Raw genomic sequence first — 20,965 nt, forward strand, 5'->3', positions numbered from 1 at the left:
GATGCTGGCAGTGACGCTTTATCTGAGACATTTACCAACACGTTCCACTTCCGTGTCCGATGGAGAAAGCTCTGAAAGTGGCAGGTTTTCATGACAGAGCCCTGGCCTATTTAAGCTCAAAGTGTTTGTGCAGAAAAAAATTCGATGTCTGATGTGGCATCCCGGAGCCACCCCGGAAGAGAGGCAACCCATAAAAATGCAGACAAGGAAGAAGAGGACGGAGGCTAACGTCTGAGGCTGTTTCTGGGGAAGCTTGTCTTCTTAAAAGAAAGGAGAGTGGGGGAGGGAGCAGGGAGAGATAGGAGGAGATGGGGAAAAAAATCTAGATGCCCTGGTGGTACACATGGCCCGTGGTCACTGTGTAAACGCTCAGGATGGACATGGACACACGGCTGTGTTTAACATGGAGAACCAGCAAGAACCTGCTGGACAGCCCAGGGAACTCTGCTCAATACTCTGTAATAACCTTATGGTCACCAGGGGGAAGGATGGGGGAAGGATAGTCAGGGAGTCTGGGATGGACATGGACACACGGCTGTATTTACCATGGAGAACCAGCAAGGACCTGCTGGACAGCCCAGGGAACTCTGCTCAATACTCTGTAATAACCTTATGGTCACCAGGGGGAAGGATGGGGGACGGGATAGTCAGGGAGTCTGGGATGGACATGGACACACGGCTGTATTTCACATGGGGAACCAGCAAGGACCTGCTGGACAGCACAGGGAAGTCTGCTCAATGTCACGAGGCAGCCTGGACGGGAGGGGAGTTCGGGGGAGAAGGGATACATGGACATGTAAGGCTGAGGCCCTTTGCTGCCCCCCTGAAACCATCAAATGTTAGGAATTGGCTATTGTTGTTATATGGCTCCTCTGTCATTATCTCTCTGTGACCCCACGGACTGCAGCCCGCCAGACTCCTCTGTCCACATGACTCTCCAGGCAAGAATACTGGAGTGGGTTCCCATTTCCTCCTCCTGCGGATCTTCCCCACCCAGGGATCAAACCCAGGCCTCCTGCACTGGCAGGCAGGTTCTTTACCACGGAGCCCCCTGGGAAGTGTCTTTGAAGCATTGGACACAGGAAAATCGCTTCTAGAACACACGAGCTACGGACCCCGGCAAGGACCCTGAATCCGGGCAAGGGCGCGCAAGGGGACAAAACAGTCGTGGGTGACAGAAAAGAAACCACACCCAGTATGTCTTTTTCGGCTTTTTTATAAGCGATGGCACTGCGAGCTCACGGGTCACATGTTCCATCACGCCTTGAAAGCAGGGCGGGTGGCTGGAGGCTGAAGCGTGTCTCCAGGTCCCCTGGTAATTGACAAGGAAGTCGTGTTCCTTTATGGACCCACGGGGATAACAGCCCGCGGATGGTGCCCGGGGCGGTGGGGTGGGGCGTGCAAAGGGTGCTCGGGGGGAGGTGGGCTTTGGCGAACATGGAAGGGGCTGTCCTCCTCATCGGCCCACTGGTTTCCATTCGTCGCTGATCTACCCCCAGACCCTCCCCGGCGAAGCACATGGACGCTGCAGGTAAAGAGGGAGGCAGAGCATGCACACCGGCCATGCTAGCATCGGGGGGCGTTGAGGATTTGCAATCCGATGGGCAGACGCCTCCGGTTTTCAAAAGTCATTTCCTTCCCTGTTCCTGGGATGCAAGGGGATTCCCCACCGCCGCCCCCACCCCGCAGAGGAAACACTTGTTTTCACCAGGTTTGGACCACTCAAGAGCCTCATCTCTGCCCTCTGTGGACCATCCAGAGTCTGTCTGTCTCCTCTGGGGAAACCCAGAGTCCATCTCTCTTGTCTGGGGCACCCACAGTCCGTCTTTCTTGTCTGTGGACCACCCAGAATCCGTCTCAGTCCTCTGGGACCACCCAGAATCCGTCTCAGTCCTCTGGGACCACCCAGAATCCATCTCTGCCCTCTGGGACCACCCAGAGTCCGCCTCTGCCCTCTGGGGCGCACACACAGCCCGCCCCCACCAAAGATCCGTTGTCTCTCTTCTGCTCGATTCCCGCATTCCCAGCAGCAGTGCGCCCACCCGCACTGGGGTGGCGGGGGCGTCAGTCCCGACAGCCAGCCGAGCATCCAGACAGGTACCGCCCACCGGGCGCCCGCCCCGGCCTACACGAAGCTGCCGTCCCTGACGCCGAAGAAGCCGGCGTGCGCCGCCTCGCCGGGCGCGAAGGCCTGCTCGTGGTCCAGGCCCCACTCGCCCTCGTCCTCGTCCTCCAGCTCGGCGTCGGCGCCGCCGCCGCCGCCGCCGCGCGCGTTCTCGTAGAGGAAGACCTGCTCGTCCACGTGCGCGGGGGCCAGGCGGTTGCGCTTGGCGCTCACCACGGTGGCGCAGGAGCCGAAGAGGCGCTCGGGGCCGACGCGCGTGGCCGCCACGGCCCAGTACTTCTGCAGCACCTTCGGCAGCACCGGGAAGAGCGCCAGGCGGTCCGACCACCACTTGAGCGGGTCCTCGTTGAGCGCCAGGGGCTTCTGCGACTTGAAGTTGCTCAGCTCCTCCACCACCTGCGCATGCCACTCTTCCTGGTCCTCCACGCCCCCCGTGGGGCAGAAGATCTCGGCCAGCATGTCGTTGATGACGCTGGCCGGCGGCGGCGTGGGCGAGGGCGCCGGCTTCTTGGCCGGCGGCGGCTCCTCGGGCGGCGCGGCCGCCTTGTCCTCGGGCGCGCGGTAGGCGCCCTCTCTGACCTTCTCCAGGAGGCCCTTGGCCTCCTCCAGCACGCGGTTCTCCACCTGCTGCCGCTCGAAAGTGGAGAGGAACGGCAGCCGCTTGTAGCGCGGGTCCAGGAAGGTGGCCACGTTGAGGAACAGGTCGATCTCGGGGCTCTCCTGGTAGGTCCTGGCGAGCTCCTTGGCGATCACCTCCTTGGCCATGCTGATCTCCTTGGGGTCCGTCTCCTTGGGGTTGAGCGTGGTGTTCAGCAGCATGTGCAGCAGCGGCTTGACCATGCTGATGGTGGGGTACTTGGAGGCCGACAGCATCTCGGCCACCTGCTTGAAGGGCTGCAGCAGCTCCACCAGGCCCTCGATGGTGGCCCACTCGGCGGCCTCCAGCATGAGATGGTGGTTGTTGGTGTCCTCCACCAGCACCCCGGCGATGGCGAACTGCTGCTCCTTGAGGCGCTGCAGCATGCCCAGCGTGCTGCCCCACCAGGCCACGCGGTTGCTCACCAGCATGCAGGGGGCCGCGTTCTGCTGCCGCTGCTTCTCGTGGAGCATGACCATGGCCACGGAGGACTGCTGGAAGTAGGCCACCAGCTTGGCGCAGCGGCCCAGCAGCGCGCCCAGCTTGGGCAGCCGGAAGGCCTGGCAGATGGCCGCGTCGAAGGTGTGGCCGAGGCACGGCATGTGCACCGGGATGTCGAGCAGCGAGCAGGCCTGGGCCAGGTCCTTGCCGCGGTCCGTGGTGGCGCCGAAGACCTTGGCGTGGACGCCCCACTCGATGAACGCTTCGTACAGGACGCGCGTGATGGTCTCGGCCGCGTTCTCCTCGGGCACCTCGAAGGTCTTGAGGCAGCGGGAGCCCACCGCCAGCCCGTGGGGGGCGGCGCGGCCCAGGAAGTGCGCCGACAGCGTCACGTAGGTGCGGTTCTGGGTCGGGCTGCGCCAGAGGTCGGTGGAGACGCCGCACCACGCGGCGTCCGCCAGCTCCTTGAGCACCGCCTCGCGCACGGCGCCGTAGCGCTCGGGGATGGCCTTGCCGCAGAAGAACTTGCGGCTCGGCAGCTCGTAGCGCGGCTCGGCGGCCTTCAGCAGCGCCCTGAACGTGGGCTCGTCCACGATGGAGGCCGGGTAGAGGCCCTCGCAGATGAGGCCCATGACGGCGGCGGTCAGCTCCTGCTGCCTGCGGCTCTCGTGGCCGTGCGCGCCGGCCTTGGCGGCCAGCGGCTCCGGCGCGCCGCCGGGCTGCGCGGGGTCCGGCTTCAGCTTGGAGAAGGCGCTGGCGAAGGCCTCGCGCATCTGCTCGGTGTTGCTCTTGACGAACTCGCAGAACTCGTCGGGGTGGTTCTTCTCCAGGTGGTAGGACAGGTTGGAGGTGTTGCCCGAGTAGGCGATCTGGGCCATGCAGATGCGGCAGTAGATCTTCTTCCACTGCAGTATGCAGCCCTCTGCGTTCGTGTCGAAGCCAAAGTAGCGCCACACTTTGCTCTTGGCGCGCGGGTGCGCCACCAGCTTGAGGTCGCTCTGCCCGCCCTCCAGGCTCTTGCACTCCATCGCGCCGCCCCCGGCTGGGCCTCCGCTCATTCGGGACGACCTGCCGAGAAGCAGCAGAACAAACAGCGTGAGAAGACGGCCCGGCTCCGCCCGGCCAGCGGGTGCGGGGAGCCGGGTGGCTCCGGAAACAAGGGCGCGCATACACGCGTGCGCGCGGGCGCACGGCAGCGGGGACCACCCCGAGGCCGCCGCTCCAGCTGGTGGCAAAGCGGTGAGGCTCAATCTGAAAAGCGAGCGGGTGTTCCATCCAGGTGCGTCGGAGACACGCATTTATTGAGTGCTTTTTTTTTTTTTTAGTGTATCCATCGTCTTTGGACGCGTCATGACAGCTCTTTCCTCACCTGAGCTGGTGTATTACATCCTGTTCTGGGAAATAAACCAGCCGGGCAAACAAGCAGGTGGGTCCTTTTCCCCAGGCAGACCCCACGGTTCCCAAACACCCCCTTGCCAGGCCAAGAGGACCCACGTCCCCCGACTCCTAAAGACTTCTGGTCAGGATGCAGGAGTGTCAAAGGCCACCAAGAAGAGAGGCTCAGATAAGAGGAGCACACATGGAGCTTCTCAAGCAGGCAGCGTGCGTCCCTCGGGGCTCACCAGGTGAAGAATCCGCCTGCAGTGTGGGAGACCCCTGGTTGGATGCCCGGGTTCGGGAAGATCTCTTAGAGAAGGGCTAGGCTACCCACTCCAGCATTCTTGGGCTTCCCTGGTAGCTCAGCGGGTAAAGAACCTGCCTGCAATGCTGGAGACCCCTCGGTGGGGAAGATCCGCTGGAGAAGGGATAGGTCACCCACTTCAGTATTCTTGGGCTTTCCTGGTGGCTCAGTCGGTAAAGAATCTGCCTGCAATGCGGGCGACCTAGGTGCGATCCCTGGGTCGGGAAGATCCCCCTGGAGGAGGGCATGGCTACCCACTCCAGCATTCTGGCCTGGAGAATCCCATGGACAGAGGAGCCTTGGCGGGCTGAGGTCCACGGGGTCGCCAAGAGTCAGACAGGACCGAGCGACTAAGTACAGCACATGCAGACATTAGGCTGACAGACCAGCATTCAAGATTTTTTTCAAATTTTATGTTTTTCAATGATGCCTCTTTGACCACAATGAGGTATCACCTCACCCCTGTCAGAATGGCTTTCATCAAAAAGAACACAAGGAACCCATGCTGACAAGGATGCGGAGAAAAGGGACCCCTTCCGACACTGCTGCTGGGAATGTAAAACAGTGCAGCCGATATGGAGAACAGAATGGACGTCCTTTTAAAAACGAAAAACAGAACTGCCGTATGATCCTGCCGTCCCATTCCTGGGCATGATATCCAGACAAAGCTACAATTCAAAAAGATACCCGCACTTCATTGTTCATCCAGTACTATTCAGAACAGGCAAGACATGGAAGCAACCTGTGTCCATCAGCAGAGGAATGGATAAAGACGACGTGGTACATGGACACAATGGAATATTACGCAGCCATGAAAAAGAATGAGCTAATGCCATCTGCCACAACACGGATGGACCTAGAGATTATCATACTCAGTGAAGTTAAGACCGAGGAAGACAAATAACTCTATGATTCTTAGTTATACAGGCAATCCAATATAAAAAATATAGTTTTAAAAAACTAGTGAATATGGGGACTTTGCGGGTGGTCCAGTGGCTAAGACTCCAAGCTTCCAATGCAAGGTTCCATCCTTGGTCAGGGAACTGGATCCCCCATGTCACAACTGAAGATTCTGCATATTGCAACAAAGACACAAGGCAGTCAAATATATATATACACACACACACACACACACACACACAAAACTAGTGAAGATAACAAAAAAGAAGCAAACTCACAGATTTACAGAACAAACTAGTGGTGACAAGTGGGGAGAAGGAAATGGGGAGAGAAGATGTAAGAATAGGAGATTGACAGGTACAAACTATTATGTATAAAATAAGATACAAGAATATAGAGAAGACAGGAAATACAGCCATTATTATATAATAAAACAAAAATCATGGCAACCGGTCCCATCAATTCATGGCAAACAGATGGGGAAACAGTGGAAACAGTGACAGACTTTATATTCTTGGGCTCCAAAATCACCCCAGATGGTGACTGCAGCCCTGAAATTAAAACACGCTTGCTCCTTGGAAGAAAAGTTATGACCAAACTAGACAGCATATTAAAAAGCAGAGACATTACTTTGTTGACAAAGGTCCATCTAGTAAATGGACCATCTAGTCCAAAAAGCTGTGGTTTTTCAAGCAGTCATGTATGGATGTGAGAGTTGGACTGTGAAGAAAGCTGAGCGCTGAAGAATTGATGCTTTTGAACTGTGGTGTTGGAGAAGACTCTTGAAGAGTCCCTGGGATTGCAAGGAGATCCAACCAGTCCATCCTAAAGGAAATCAGTCCTGGGTGTTCACTGGAAGGACTGACGCTGAAGCTGAAGCTGCAATACTTTGGTCATCGGATGTGAAGAGCCAACTCATTGGAAAAGACCCTGATGCTGGGAAAGACTGAACTGGGAGGAGAAGGGGACGACAGAGGATGACTTGGTTGGATGGCATCACCGACTCAATGGACATGAGCTTGAGCAAGCTCCGGGAGATGGTGAAGGATCGGAAGCCTGGCGTTCTGCAGTCTACGAGGTCGCAAAGAGTCAGGCATTACTGAACAACAACGACATCAACGATAACTCAATGAAAAAATTAGAAAGAGGACTTCTGCACTTCGCAGGCTCTATTTTTCTCCCCAGGTGCATCTGGGCATGGACGCCAGCCTAGGGCAGGAAGGGAATTCTCCATCCCTGGAATGTCTCAGGATGCCCCCCGCCCCGTGGCCACAAACGCCTGGACCCTGAGAAGCCTCCGATCTCTGGTGCAGCGTCCCTGGCCTCTCAGAGCCCAGGTCCCCAGGCTCCCACTGCTGGTGATGCCCACACGTTCGGCTCTGAGGAGCTGCCAGTCAGAAGGCCGGGACACCCGAGAGGCGAGCTGGGTTTTGCTAGCTGGTGTCAGGGGACTTCCCTGCTGGTCCAGTGGTTAATGCTCCAGTGGGTAATGCCAGGGGGAGCATGTCAGTCACCTGTTTTATAGTTGGCAGCTCCACATCTATTTTATGCACGGCAGGGGGCACAGGTTCGATCCCTGGGCGCGGAACTAGGATCCTGCATGCGGTCCAAAAGCAAACAAACAAAGACACTATATCAAGAAAAGAATTAAAGGTGTCTGTTACCCACAGACATAGAAAACTTACGGCTACCAAAGCGGAAGGAGGAGAGATATATTAGGAGTTTGGGATTAACAGATACACACGGCTATATATAAAATAGATAACTCACAAGGACCTATGTACTGTATACAACAGGAAACTATATTCATTATGGGCTTCCCTGGTAGTTCAGCTGGTAAAGAATCCACCTGCAATGTGGGAGACCTGGGTTCGATCCCTGGGTTGGGAAGAGCCCCTGGAGAAGGGAAGGGCTACCCACTCCAGCATTCTGGCCTGGAGAATTCCATGGACTGTATAGTCCATGGGGTCGCAGTCAGACACGACTAAGCAACTCTCACTTTCCGACTATATATAAAATAGCTGACTAACAGGGACCTAGTTACCATATGTAACAGGAAACTATATTCATTATACGATTATATATCTATATAACTATGTAATATACTACTATCATCTTGCTGTAATGGAAAAGAATTTGAATATATATGTGCGTGCCCAACTGAATCACTTTGCTGTACACCTCAACCTAACACACTCCTGTAAATCAAATATACATCATTTTGTTTAAAAATTTTTTAATTAAAAAAAAAAAGGTGTCTGTTAAATCCGCAAGCTTTCAATCGCCTGTTATTGTTTGGGCGCTCATTCGTGTCTGACTCTTTGCGACCCCATGGACTGCAGCACGCCAGGCTTCCCTGTCCTTCACCATCTCCCCGAGTTTGTTCAATCTACCGTACAGCACCCACAGTTAAATCACAAACCGCAGCCACCAGGCAGTTTCTGAGCGTGGGCGCAACTGTTCAAAACTCAGTAACGACAGAGGGTTGAAAGAGCAGCCTCCACTCAAAATGCATGTCCGCCCAGAACCACAGAAGATGATGTTATATGGAAGCAAGGTCTCTGCAGAAGTGATGGAGTGAGGGGTCTGAGATGAGGTCCTCTTGGACAAGGGTGGCCTTAAACCCAAGGACAAGGTCCTTATAAGGCACAGAAGAGGAGAGACACGGACGCAGAGGAGAAGCCACATGGAGACGGAGGCAGAGATGGGAGGGAGGCAGCCACCAGCCCAGGGACGGACGCCTGGAGCCCCCGGAAGCTGGAAGAGGTGGGAAGGACCCTCCCCTGGAGCCTCTGCATGGAGCTCAGCCCTGGGGCACCCAGACCTCAGACGTCTGGTCCCCAGGAAGAGACAGGATGCCTTCATGTGATTTCAAGTGCTTTGCTCCGGCCGGAGGGCTCAGAGGTGGGGGCTCCGGGGGTGGCGATCCAACAGGGCCAGGACTCATAGAGAGAGGAGAGACCCCGGGATCACAGCTCCCGCAGCTGGGCGAGGAGTGGGGGGTGCCTGGGCGTGGGAGAGGTGGTCCCCTAAAGCGAGGGGACCCTCGCAGCGGGCACCACAGCTGGGCTCTAGAATGGAGCTCTCCCGTCCTACACGGGCAATGCAATTCACTCTCATCGGCCTTTCCCACTACTTAGTCATCGTGATGCCAATCACGACGAAGGATTGGTGCTGTTTGGCTGCAGGTGGTCTGAGGGTGGTCCTGCAGGAAGCATCGTGACAAATGGCCGAAGGAGGCACCGCCCTTGGGGGGGGTCTCCCCCTTGCAGTTCCACAACAACTGGGCAAATGATGGCAGGATTCCCCGAGGAAGACGGGGACATGGGAAGACGGTTTGTTTGGGGTTTTTTTCCACTCTGCTCTTAACTGGTGTTTCTCTGAGGTCAACGATGCTGAGCATCTTTTCAAGTATCTGTTGCCCACCTGTCTTCTCGGCAGAAATGTCAGCTTAAAATGCCCATTGAGATCTTCTGGCTGTCTTTAAATGGGTTGCATGCTAAGTCGCTTCAGTCATATCCAACTCTCTGCGACCCCACAGACTGTAACCCGCCAGGCTCCTCTGTCCATGGGATTCTCCAGGCAAGAATACTGGGATGGGCTGCCATGTCCTTCTCCAGGGGATCTTCCCGACCCAGGGATGGAACCTGCGTCGCCTGTATCTCCGGCACTGCAGACAGATTCTTTACCCCCGAGCCGCCCGGGAAGCCCGTTATCAGTCGCATTATTTGTTAAGCACTTTCCCCCCTTCCACTGGCTGTCCTTTTGTTCTGTCCAAGGTTCCCTTTACTCTGCAAAAAACCTTTTATGTTTAATTAGATGCCATTTGGTTATTTCTGCTTTTATTTCCCTTCCCGCCAGAGACAGAACCAAAAAGGCACCGCTCAGAAGTAAGTCAAATTGCACTCTGCCTATGCTTTCTGCTGCCAGTTTTATGGTTTCCAGAGTCTTACATTTAGGTCTTCAATTCCTTTTGAGATTTTGGAGGTTTTTTTCTTTGGATGCCCTGGGTCTTCACTGCTGCATGACAGCTTTTTCTGGTCGTGGGGACTGGGAGCTGGTATCTAGTTGTGGCACGTGGCCTCACATGCTACACGGCGTGATTCCCAGACCAGGGGTTGAACTGGTGACCCTCGCATGGCAGGGCAGACTCTTCACCAGTGGACCATCAGCGAAGCCCCTAGAGGTTATTTCTGCATGTGGCGTCAGCGAATATTCCGCTTCCATTCTTTTCTGTGTAGTTGTCCAAACGCGTGTGATGGGCTGGAGCGTATACACTGAACACAGAGGGACAGAGTGATACTTGCATGGTCCACGGCTGCTTTCAGAGTCAGGATTGAAGGTTCTGTCCAAGCCGAGCGCCTCTCACAGGGCAACCCTAGCATCTCTGGCGGTGGGGTGGGCGGGGGGTCGGGGGGGACCACGGCCAAGATGCTAGCCGGGGCCCGGGGAGGTCTCGCCTTTGCTCACAGCAGTGGCACCAGCCAGATCGTCCTCAAACACAACAGCCGTGTCCCAAGACGAGCAATAAAGTCACCAAGTGAAGGGGCAGCATCACTCTGCTCCACCAGGACTTCCAGAAACTGGCAAGAACTGAAAATAGCCACGACGCTCCCTGATCTGGTGTTTGTTTGGGGAGGGTATAGTTGTTTTTTGTTGGGTGAAAAGAAAAAAAAAAAACCACATTACTGGGAATAACATATCAGCAGCTTACTATTTTTTCTTCAGTTGAAAAAAATTGTTACTAGGGAGCGCATGTAAGTGGTTTGTGATTTTTCACTGGGTGAAAGGCAGAAAAATTAAAATGTTGGGCTTCCCAGGTGACGCACTGGTAACGAACCCTCCTGCTAACGCAGGAGACATGGGATCGATTCCTGGGTCGGGAAGATTCCCCTGGAGAAGGAAACGGCAACCCACTCCAGGATTCCTGCCTGGAGAATCCCATGGACAGAGGAGCCTGGCGGGCTACAGTCCACGGGGTCACAGAGAGTTGGTTATTACTCAGCAACTAAATGACAACAACAAAGAGATGTTACTGGGAATAACATGTCAGTGTCTTGTGAACGTGATCTGAAATACATGTTATAGATTTCCGTGCTAACGCTTTCAAGTTTTTTTTCAGTTACTGCATGTGAATGTCGGCTCCTCATTCCTCTGCAAGACGAAATCTATAACATGCTAGAATAATAAAGGCGTTCTCAGGGCTGGCAATGTTACAGTAACCGTTGAGTAGTAACTGTTTCTCCTACATTTAAAAAAAAAAAAATTACCAACTGTGGCCCCTCCCTGGGAGAAAACTGTATTTCCCGATAAAAGATAAAAAACATAACCACAATACCATGACCACAGCTAAGCAACTGTGACAAGAATTTCTCAACATCATCAAAAAAATTTTAATTTAACTTTATTAATGTGTAACTGAATTGGATCCATATAGACAAGCAAAAAGCCACATAAACCAAAGCTCCTGGGGGAGGCGGAGTCCTCATTTCTTTTCAAGACTGAAAAAGAGCCAAAGATCAACCAAATTATGGTTTTGTCTCCCCGGAGTGACAGCTCCCAACTATGCCTATGTACGCAAAACCAACCAGTTGTTACTTCCTCTTGACAGACTTTTAAAAAAAAATCCTACAGTTCGAAAACTAGAATCCGCCCTAAAATGGCTTTGTAAATGGGCCAGCTGACCTCTGTTCTTGAGTTGGACAGTCAGTCCATCAGCAGAAGTCCATTTTCCAGACCAAAGTCCATTTTCCAGATCAGAAGGCCTGACTCCTATTTGCAACAGAACTGTTTTTGTTTTTAATTTTTTGTGGTTTTTGTACATAATGGATTTTTTTTTTGCATTTTTTTTTAAAATTTGGGGGCCATGCTTAATGCATGGAAGAGCTTAGCTCCCCAACCACAGATGGAACCTGAGGCCCCTGCAGTGGAAGCAAGGAGCCTTAACCGTGGGACCCCCAGGGGAGTCCTTGCAACAGAATTCTTACGGGAAAATCTGCATGGTACTTTTATTTTCTTGGGCTCCAAAATCACCACAAACGATGACTGCAGACATGAAATTAAGAGACTCTTGCTCTTTGGAAGAAAAGCTATGAGCAACCTAGACTGTGTATTAAAAAGCAGAGACATCACTTTGCTGACAAAGGTCCGTCTAGTCAAAGCAATGGTTTAACTAAAGAATTGATGCTTTTGAACTGTGGTGTTGGAGAGGACTCTTGAGAGTCCCTTGGACAGCAAGGAGATCCAACCAGTCCATCCCAAAGGAAATCAGTCCTGAATGTTCATTGGAAGGACTGATGCTGAAGCTGAAACTCCAACAGTTTGGCCACCTGATGCGAAGTGTCAACTCATTGGAAAAGACCCTGATTGCTGGGAAGGATTGAGGGCAGGAGGAGAGGGGGACGACAGCGGATGAGATGGTTGGATGGCATCATCAACTCAATGGACATTAGCTTGAGTAAACTCCAGGAGTTGGTGATGGACAGAGAGGCCCGGTGTGCTGCGGTCCATGGGACGGCAGACTCGGACATGACTTGGCAACTGAACAAGAAGAAGTTGTAACAGACAATCACCATAGAGAATGTGGAAGTCAGGCTCTATTAGAGGAATTCTTCATTCGCCCACATACGTCTCTAGACACGCATAAACTTCCAACCACCATGAGTTTCTCACGCTCTTGTCTGTAGTCATACGTTTTAAGAAAAGGTCCCCTTCAGGAGTCGGCTCCGTTTTCAAGCATCTTCTTCCACCTTTTCACAGAATCCCCGGGCACGCACGCCGCACGCCTGCCCCAGCGAATAAAACGTGCAGGGCCATGAACACTTCCAAAGGGACGGTTATAAACGTGGGAGAGAAACCTCCATCGTATCGCAGTCACGCCGCTAGAAGTTATTCAAGTGCAATGAACACGTATGTGCTGCCGGTTTTCCCCCATGAAGAAGACGCGAAACAGCTCACCTCCAGAAAACTCCACGTTTGCCCAAGCAAGCCACCATCGAAGGGCTGAGATGATCCCCAGGCAGACTCAGCAGATATTCAATATATTAATAAATTAAAATAAATTTAATATTCAATTTAAATCGGCCGTGCGATCTGACCTCTCCGGGTGGGTGATCAGAGACCAGAGCGGGAACCGAGACACGGGCGCAGAGAACGGCCTTGTGAACGCACATCAGGGGAAGGAGACGGTGGGACGAATTGAGAGACGAGCGTTGATGTATATGCACACACGACCACGTGTGAAACAGACGGCTGGTGGGAATCTGCTCTATAGCACGGGGGGCTCAGCTCGGGACTCTGTGATGACCCAGAGGGGTGGATGGGGGTAGGGGGGAGGCTCAAGAGGGAAGGGACGGATGTAAACCTATAGCCGATTCAAGCTGGCTTAAAACTCAACAGTCAAAATAAAACTAAGATCATGGCATTGGGTCCCGTCACTTCACGGCAAATAGATGTGGAAACAGTGGCAGACTTTATTTTCTTGGGCTCCCACATCACTGCAGATGGTGACTTGCAGTCATGAAATTAAAAGACGCTTGGTCCTTGCAAGAAAAGCTATGACCAACCTAGACAGCATATTAAAAAGCAGAGACATTACTTTGCCAACAAAGGTCCGTCTAGTGAAAGTTGTGGTTTTTCCAGTGGTCATGTATGGATGTGAGAGTTGGGCCATAAAGGAAGCTGAGTGCTGAAGAATGGATGCTTTTGAGCTGTGGTGTTGGAGAAGACTCTTGAGAGTCCCTTGGACTGCAAGGAGCTCCAACCTGTCCATCCTAAAGGAAATCAGTCCTGGATGTTCATTGGAAGGACTGATGCTGAAGCTGAAACTCCAACACTTTGGCCACCTGACGCTAACTCATTGGAAAAGACCCTGATGCTGGGAAAGACTGGACGCAGGAGGAGAAGGGGACGACAGAGGATGGGATGGTTGGATGGAGTCATGGACTCGATGGACATGAGTTTGAGTAAACTCCAGGAGCTGGTGATGGGCAGGGAAGCCTGGCGTGCCGCAGTCCATGAGGTTGCAAAGAGCTGAACAAGACTGAGTGACTAAACTGCTAGCTGATTCACAGTATTTTACAGCAGAAAGCAACACAACACTATACAGAAGTTATCATTCAATTCATAAATTTTTTTTTTAAAAAAGACCTTTCACAATACCAAGTGCACTTCAGCAATCACTGCCGTGGTTTGTCATTATCACTTTAAAATATATAAATAAGAAAGTAATTCTGTCACTGAGACCATGGTCGCTCTGCTCTCCACACCACAGGCCACTGAATCTGAGAGACAAACTGTTGAGGCAAGAAAGAGACTTTAATCACGGAACCTGCAGACCGAGAACATGGCAGGCTAGCGCCTCAAAGTAAGCGTCTTATTGGGGTCTGGATGCCAGGTTCTTATATAGATCCGAGAGAAAGAAGCAACGCAGAACTGAAGTCAAAAGGAGAGAGGGAGAGACAGCGTGGAAGTCAAGTCAAAGGATCTTGAGTCTTGCAAAACATCTCCCCACGAAATGTCCAGCCTTCCTAAGGGGTGTGTTAATCTCATCTATTCACAGGTGGGCAGGGACAAACTATCTCTCCAGAGCTAAATAAATGCACTTTAAGCAAAAGTCGCTCAGTCGTTTAGGACTCTTTTCCGACCCCATGGACTGTACAGTAGATGGAATTCTCCAGGCCAGGATACTGGGATTGGTAAGCCTTTCCCTTCTCTAGGAGATCTTCCTGGAGAAGGGCATGGCAACCCACTCGAGTATTCCTGCCTGGAAAATCCCGTGGACAGAGGTGCCTGATGGGTTATCCAGTCCATGGGGTCACAGAGAGTCAGACAGGACTGAGCGACTTTCTTTTTTTCTTCCTCTATGATAATAAAAAGCAAGTCAAAGAAACAGCTTCCAACATGGAGTCAGAATGGGTGACTTCCTCCCTGCAGTACTTCACTAATCATTTTATACTTTGTACACATTTATATAGACTATACATACTGTTAAAAAAGAAAACATCTGATGCTTAAAGGCAAAAAAAAAACAGGACTTCCCTGGTGGACCAATGGTTAAGACTTGGCCTTTCAATACCAGGTTCAATCCCGGGTGGGGTTGCTAAGTTCCCTTATGACTCAGTAATCAAAAAAAACCCAGAAACATAAAAACAGAAGCAACATTGTCAACAAATTCAATAAAGACTTTAGAAACGAAACAAAAAAACCCCAGCTATTCTGCATCAGAACTGGGCCTCTGGGTTACAGTTTATTTAGCTGCATACCTGGGCAAAGTTCAATGTCTGACCCGCCAGGCTCATCCGTCCATGGGATTCTCCAGGCCAGAATACTGGAGTGGGTGGCCATTCCCTTCTCCAGGGGATCTTCCCCACCCAGGGATCGAACCCGGGTCTCCTGCATTGCAGGCAGAGTGTTTACTGTCTGAGCTAGCAGGGAAGCCCACAACCTCCCCTGGGTGCTCTGCAATTTAGGGCCCGTCTGGGGGCAAAGGTGGGACAGCTCTTCACAGTCCTTCACTGTTTACAGGTCAGCCCAAGATGTCAAAGCGGTACTCTGCCTTCCACTGCAGTCTTTTCCAGTCATCCGCGATGTGCTTTTTAAAAAAGCACCAAAATGCAGTGCATCAGAAAACGAAACGCTTAGCTCCCATAAAGCTGGACGATGTATCTCCCTGGGTGAAGACCCAGAGAGGATAGAAAAACATGTACTTGTGCTTCAAGCTGCAGGTGAGCAAGGTTTGGGCCCTGCTGCACCTTCCGGGGGGGTGATGGAGGCCCTGGAAGGCATTTTCACAAGCATACTAAGAGCCTCTTTGACTGGTTTTCCACCCCAGTCTCCCGGGGGTGGTCAGGGGCGTTGCCCACAGGCTGCCCGGGGGTGCTACGCCAACACCCTTGGAAACACAGTTGGATTTGATAATCTCTCTGTCCTCTTACGCCAGACGATAAAGAGATTCTTTACAAGTTAACAGGGCACCACGCTTCCCAGAGAATACTTTGTTTCCGAAAGTAGCTCTTTTTCACCTAAAAAATTCACATGTCATTTACGGCTCACAGACCCTCGAGTTATTTTGATATCCTGCAATTCAAGAGCAGACAGAAACAACACCGACTTCCTCGATTCAGGTCCTGAGAACGCTGAGGTGACCAGACACAGCTGGAGACCCCCCCCCAGATTGGGGTTGGAGGGGGGCCCTAATATGCGTGAAGACACGAACGGGTCCCCGCACCGCTAAGTTTGGGCCGCGAGGCTCTGCGCAGGTGGTGCAGGCCGGAGAAACCAGAGGCCAATAAACGGAAGCCCCCCCTCTCCAGGGCTCCTAGAAGCCGCCCCCGGCCCCTTGGCGCGCCCCCCCGCTCCAGTCCCCGCAAACCCGGGCAGGCCCCGTCCTACTGGAGCCTGCGTGGGGCCGGGATCTCGGGCGCCCCCCGCCTCCCTCCGAGATGCGGGTCTGCAGAGTGCAGGGACCCCGGGGGAGGGGGCGGGGGGGAGTCTCCTGCCGCAGTTGGGGCGCGCACCGATCCCCTGGAGAGACCCCAGCCCCCGGGGCGCTGGGGAGGGCGCGCCTTCCCCCCAAGCCAACCCCCCAGGCCGCCCGGCCCGGCTTCCGGGAGCGCCCGACGCGGCGCGCACGAACCTGCGACCCCCACCCCCGGCCAGGGCGCGCGGGACCCCCTGGCGACCCCGGCCCCCGGGACGCGCGGAGCGGGCGGGGCACTGGAGAGGGCGCGCCTCCTCCCACCGCCAAGGCCGCCCGGCCCTGCTTCCGGGAGCGCCCGACGCGCCCGCCTCCCCGCGCCCATTCCCAGCTCCGCCCCAAACCTGGGGGTCCCCTCCACGGGCGGAGGGCGCGCCCCGAGCCCGGCGGCGCGGTCCCCTGCCAGCCCCCCGCAGCTCCGCCCGGCGCGCGCGGCCCCGGCCCCTCGCCGCCTCCCCGGGCCCCTCCCCGGCCGCTGACCTGGCTCCACGAAGCCCCGGACGCAGCGGCGCAGCAGCTGCGCCAGGATCAGCGCCGCGCCCACCGCGTACACCCGCAGGGCCGCCCGCGCCGCGGACAAAAGCGACATGGCTGCCCCCGCCGCCGCCGCCGCCGCTTCCGCGGGACTCGGAGCCCCGGGCCGGACGGCGGAAACGCGCCCGCGCCGGCCCGCCCCGCGCCCCGCCCGCGCGCCCGCGCCCCGCCCCGAGCGCGCCCCCAGCCCCTCCTGCGCGCGCCCCCCGACTCCCGCCCCGCGCGCGCGCGCCCCCAGCCCTTCCCGGACCCCGGTCCACCCGGGGGGCGAGCACCCCCGCCCCGAACAGGGACCCTGGAACCCCCCTCCGCGGGTCATAGACCCTGGGGATCCCTGACCTGACCCCAGGACGCTCCTCCTCAGATCTTGCACCCTAGGGACCCCCGCCCGGTCTCGAGGACCCCCGCAGATCATAGACCCCAGGGACCCCCTCTCCGGACTCCAGGACCACCACAGCCCCCAGGATCATGGACCCTAGGGACCCCCTCCCATACCCTGGGACACCCCCCCCCCATCATAGACCCCAGGGACCCCCCCCACCTGGACTCCAGGACCACCACAGCCCCAAGGATCATGGACCCCAAGGATCCCTTCCCAGACCTGGGGACCCCCACTCCCAAATCATAGACCCCAGGGACCCCTGACCAGACCCTGGGACTCCCTCCAGTCATGGACCCCAAGGACCCCAGTCCAGGCCAGAAACCCCCTCATACACGTCCACTGTCTGGAGCAGTCTCCAGTCAGACACACACATCCTCTGTCTGGACCACAGTCCCCAGGGACACACACACACACACACACACACACACACACACACACACACACATCCCTGTCTGGACCACAGTCCCCAGGGACACACACACACACACACACACACACACACACACACACACACACATCCCTGTCTGGACCACAGTCCCCAGGGACACAGCCACAGTCCCCAGGGACACACACACACACACACACACACACACACACATCCCTGTCTGGACCACAGTCCCCAGGGACACAGCCCCTGAGGTCCCAAAGCCCTTTCACCCCTGGGACCACACTCAGACCCCCAGGACTCTGTCTGACTGCACTCCCCATCACCCAGACGTGGACCCAACCCCGACCTTGGACTCCTGCCCCAGGGCCCCTCTCCCTGCCCACGGACCCCAAGAGCCTAACCTGGACCGCAAACCGTCCATTCTGACCACGGACTCCTGATACACTAACCGCCCCCCTGCCCGCCTCCAGCCCAGAACTCGGAACCTCCCACAGACTGGAGAATCCTGCCCGGATGGTGGGACCCCCTCCCAGCCCACCCAGACAGAACGTGGACTCCCAGCTGGGACTCTCCGGGAGCCGGCGCACCCCACCTAGACTTTCACCGGAACCCCACCCAGATCACAGCTGGGACCGCCCCCTCTCCACAACTCCCCCTAGCCCAGACCCCCAAGGAGACCGCACACAGACCCCTACCCAGAACCTTACAGAAACTCTAGCCTGGCAACCCCAGAGGATGAGACGGTTGGATGGCATCACCGACTCGATGGACATGAGTTTGAGCGAACTCTGGGAGTTGGTGATGGACAGGGAAGCCTGGCGTGCTGCAGTCCATGGGGTGGCAGAGAGTCAGACACGACTGGGTGACCGAAAGACAACAATAAACGACCCCACGTGTACCAAGTCCAACCAACACCAATATCTGATCCATCTCACTGCCCTGTGGGTGAGAAGTCTCACCCGTGATTCCGGGCTCGAGGTCTAACACGGTCAAAGCGGAGCCGTCTACCCACTGGGCTCCCCTGGCAGTGTCGTGGCAGAGCCTGTTTCGGAGCTTGTTCGGGTTGACGGATGGCAGGACCCACTTCCTTGTGGCTGTGAGGCTGAATTCCCTGCTTCTGAACTGGTGGTCAGCGGTGGGGAGGGAAGGGGGCCCTGTCTCTGGTCCGAGCATCCCACCCTCAGCATCTCCAGCGTCCCTCCTGCCTTCCCTTCTCTCCCGCTCCAGCCCAACAACATCCTCTGCTTTTGAAGGCTCATGGGATTAGAGTGGACCCACCAGGCTAATCCAGGATCATCTCCCTGTTTAAGCTCCATAACTTGGAGAAGGGAAAGGCTACCCACTCCAGTATTCTGGCCTGGAGAATTCCATGGACTGTATAGTCCCTGGGGGGGGGGGGGGGGGGGGGGGGGACGTGTTGCAAAGAGTCAGACACGACTGAGTGACTTTCACTTTCACTTTTTTAACCTTAGTATATCTGTAAGGTTCCTTGGGCTTCCCTGGACGAGGACATGGCAATCCCCTCCAGTATTCTTGCCTGGAGAATCCCAGGGACAGAGGAGCCTGGTGGGCTACAGTCCATGGGGTCGCAGAGAGTCAGGCACGACTGAATGTCTAAACAGCAACAGGGTAATCAATAACCCAGCACAAAGAAAGTCACGCCGGGTTGTCTTTCTTGAGACCTGCTACCTTAAGAGGTGAGAGGGTCCCAGGGAAACACTCTTCTCCTAGGGAAAGCGTTAGCTGTCATTTTGGGGGGTCTCCAAAGAGCTCTGGAATCACAGTTCTGAATGTCAGCACAGAGAAGAATTCAGCTAGAGCAAAGTGATGGATACAAAATGATTCATTAGAATAGGACGCTTGTGAGTCTAACAAGCAGGTGGGTTTTACAGGGTGCCGGACCCTGCGAACTTACTGAGTTCTATGCTTAGTCGCTCAGTCATTTCCGACTCTACGACCCCACGGACTGTAGCCTCGCCAGGCTCCTCCGTCCATGGGATTCTCCAGGCGAGAAATACTGGAGTGGGTTGCCATGCCCTGCTCCAATTAACTCACGGAGGTCTCACATATTTTTTCTACTTACAGTACCCTCTTGGGATTAACTATTTAATCACCTACTTTGTCCCTTTTTCATTGTTGTTCAGTCGCTCAGTCGTGTCCGACCCTTTGCGACCCCATGGACCGCAGCACACCCGGCCTCCCCGTCCATCACCAACTCCCGGAGTTTGCTCAAACTCATGTCCATCAAGTCAGTGATGCCATCCAACCATCTCATCCTCTGCCCTCCGCTTCTCCTCCCGCCCTCAATCTTTCCCAGCCTCAGGGTCTTTTCCAATGAGCTGGCCCTTTGCCATCAGGTGGCCAAATGTGTCCCTAGCTGGCGTTCGGAGGAGGCTTGTCAGTTTTCCGGAGGAGCATCAGAGTTGTCCTCTCAACACGGGGAGTATCTTGGCGTTTCCAACCAGGACGCTGTGTCGATTGCGTTCCCAAGGAACTCCTTAGAGAACTGCTTAGAACACTTCAGACTAGGGGTGTTGTCAAGCTGTTCGGTGTGGTTTTGCTTTTATTTTTTTATTTTTTTTGGTATTTTGCAGTACTTCTTTCTAGAAGCAGCTGTGAAGATTGTCAATGCCCTTTGTGGGCGTGCAACGCGGTATTGTGTGTAACTCTGAGGGGAAGGCGCGAGAGAGGGCGTCTTTAAAATCTGCTTCTATATTTGCCATCCTGTTTTATCTCCTGCTTTTGTGTCCCGCAGGACAAAGACGGCAGGTGCAGCTAGCTGGCTGGGTTCGTTCCCCAGGGTGGGCTGTTCCCCGAGATTCCTTGTCTGGGTAGCCTCGGATGCCCCCAAACACCACGTCAGGGGTCTCTGCCGCCTGTTCATTTCAAGCACGTGTTCAAAAGCCAGCGATGGTTCCACGCGTCAGTTTTGTCCTCACTGTGTTTTCCAAAGTTCAAATTTGTGGCTTCTCTTTTTTTTTAATGGAAGTCGTATGATTCCTAACAAGCCCCTTTCCACTGCAGCTGGGTTTATGTTAATAGACTTTTTTTTTTTTTCTGTCTGCACTTAAAGGCTCATCAGTTCCCTGGACAGGGATTGAACCACGTCTACCACACCGACAGGGCAGACCCCAAAGTTGAGGATTTTTACTGTAATCCTGCTGTCCCTCTTAAAATCCATTAAAAAAAAAAAAAAACAGCTCAGAAAAGTAAAATGCAGGGAAGATACTCCTTTACATACTTAAATGTTCAGTGTATAGACTGTGGGTTTTAGTCATTTCAGGCGTGTCCGACTCTTTGCGACCCCAGGGACTGTAGCCCACCAGCCTCCTCTAGATCCGTGGGATTCTCCAGGCAAGCACACTGGAGTGGGTTGCCGTGCCCTCCTCCCGGCGATTTC

At 54.6% G+C, this 20,965-nt stretch overlaps 2 protein-coding genes and 1 non-coding gene across 3 annotated transcripts in view; 1 reads left to right on the plus strand and 2 right to left on the minus strand.

The window, feature by feature from the left end:
- Positions 1 to 16,869, minus strand: part of DHRSX (dehydrogenase/reductase X-linked) — a 139,424-nt gene extending 122,555 nt beyond the window's left edge. The window contains exon 1 of the mRNA XM_043457857.1: positions 16,742 to 16,869. Coding sequence (XP_043313792.1) covers positions 16,742 to 16,850 — 109 coding nt within the window. The 5' untranslated portion in view covers positions 16,851 to 16,869. The remainder of the gene's footprint in view (positions 1 to 16,741) is intronic.
- ZBED1 (zinc finger BED-type containing 1) lies at positions 1,991 to 16,871 on the minus strand. The gene is made up of 2 exons (XM_043457856.1): positions 16,742 to 16,871; positions 1,991 to 4,271 (listed from the first exon to the last, which is right to left on the minus strand). The coding sequence occupies exon 2, from the start codon at positions 4,259 to 4,261 to the stop codon at positions 2,126 to 2,128; it is 2,136 nt and encodes a 711-aa protein (XP_043313791.1). The 5' UTR covers positions 4,262 to 4,271; positions 16,742 to 16,871; the 3' UTR covers positions 1,991 to 2,125.
- On the plus strand, positions 10,910 to 11,037 carry LOC122436227. Its single transcript, XR_006267980.1, has one exon. It is a non-coding gene; the product is annotated as a small nucleolar RNA U109 (small nucleolar RNA).
- Positions 16,872 to 20,965: the final 4,094 nt, after the last annotated feature.

This window comes from Cervus canadensis, chromosome X (assembly GCF_019320065.1).
Source record: "Cervus canadensis isolate Bull #8, Minnesota chromosome X, ASM1932006v1, whole genome shotgun sequence".
Lineage (NCBI taxonomy): Eukaryota > Metazoa > Chordata > Mammalia > Artiodactyla > Cervidae > Cervus > Cervus canadensis.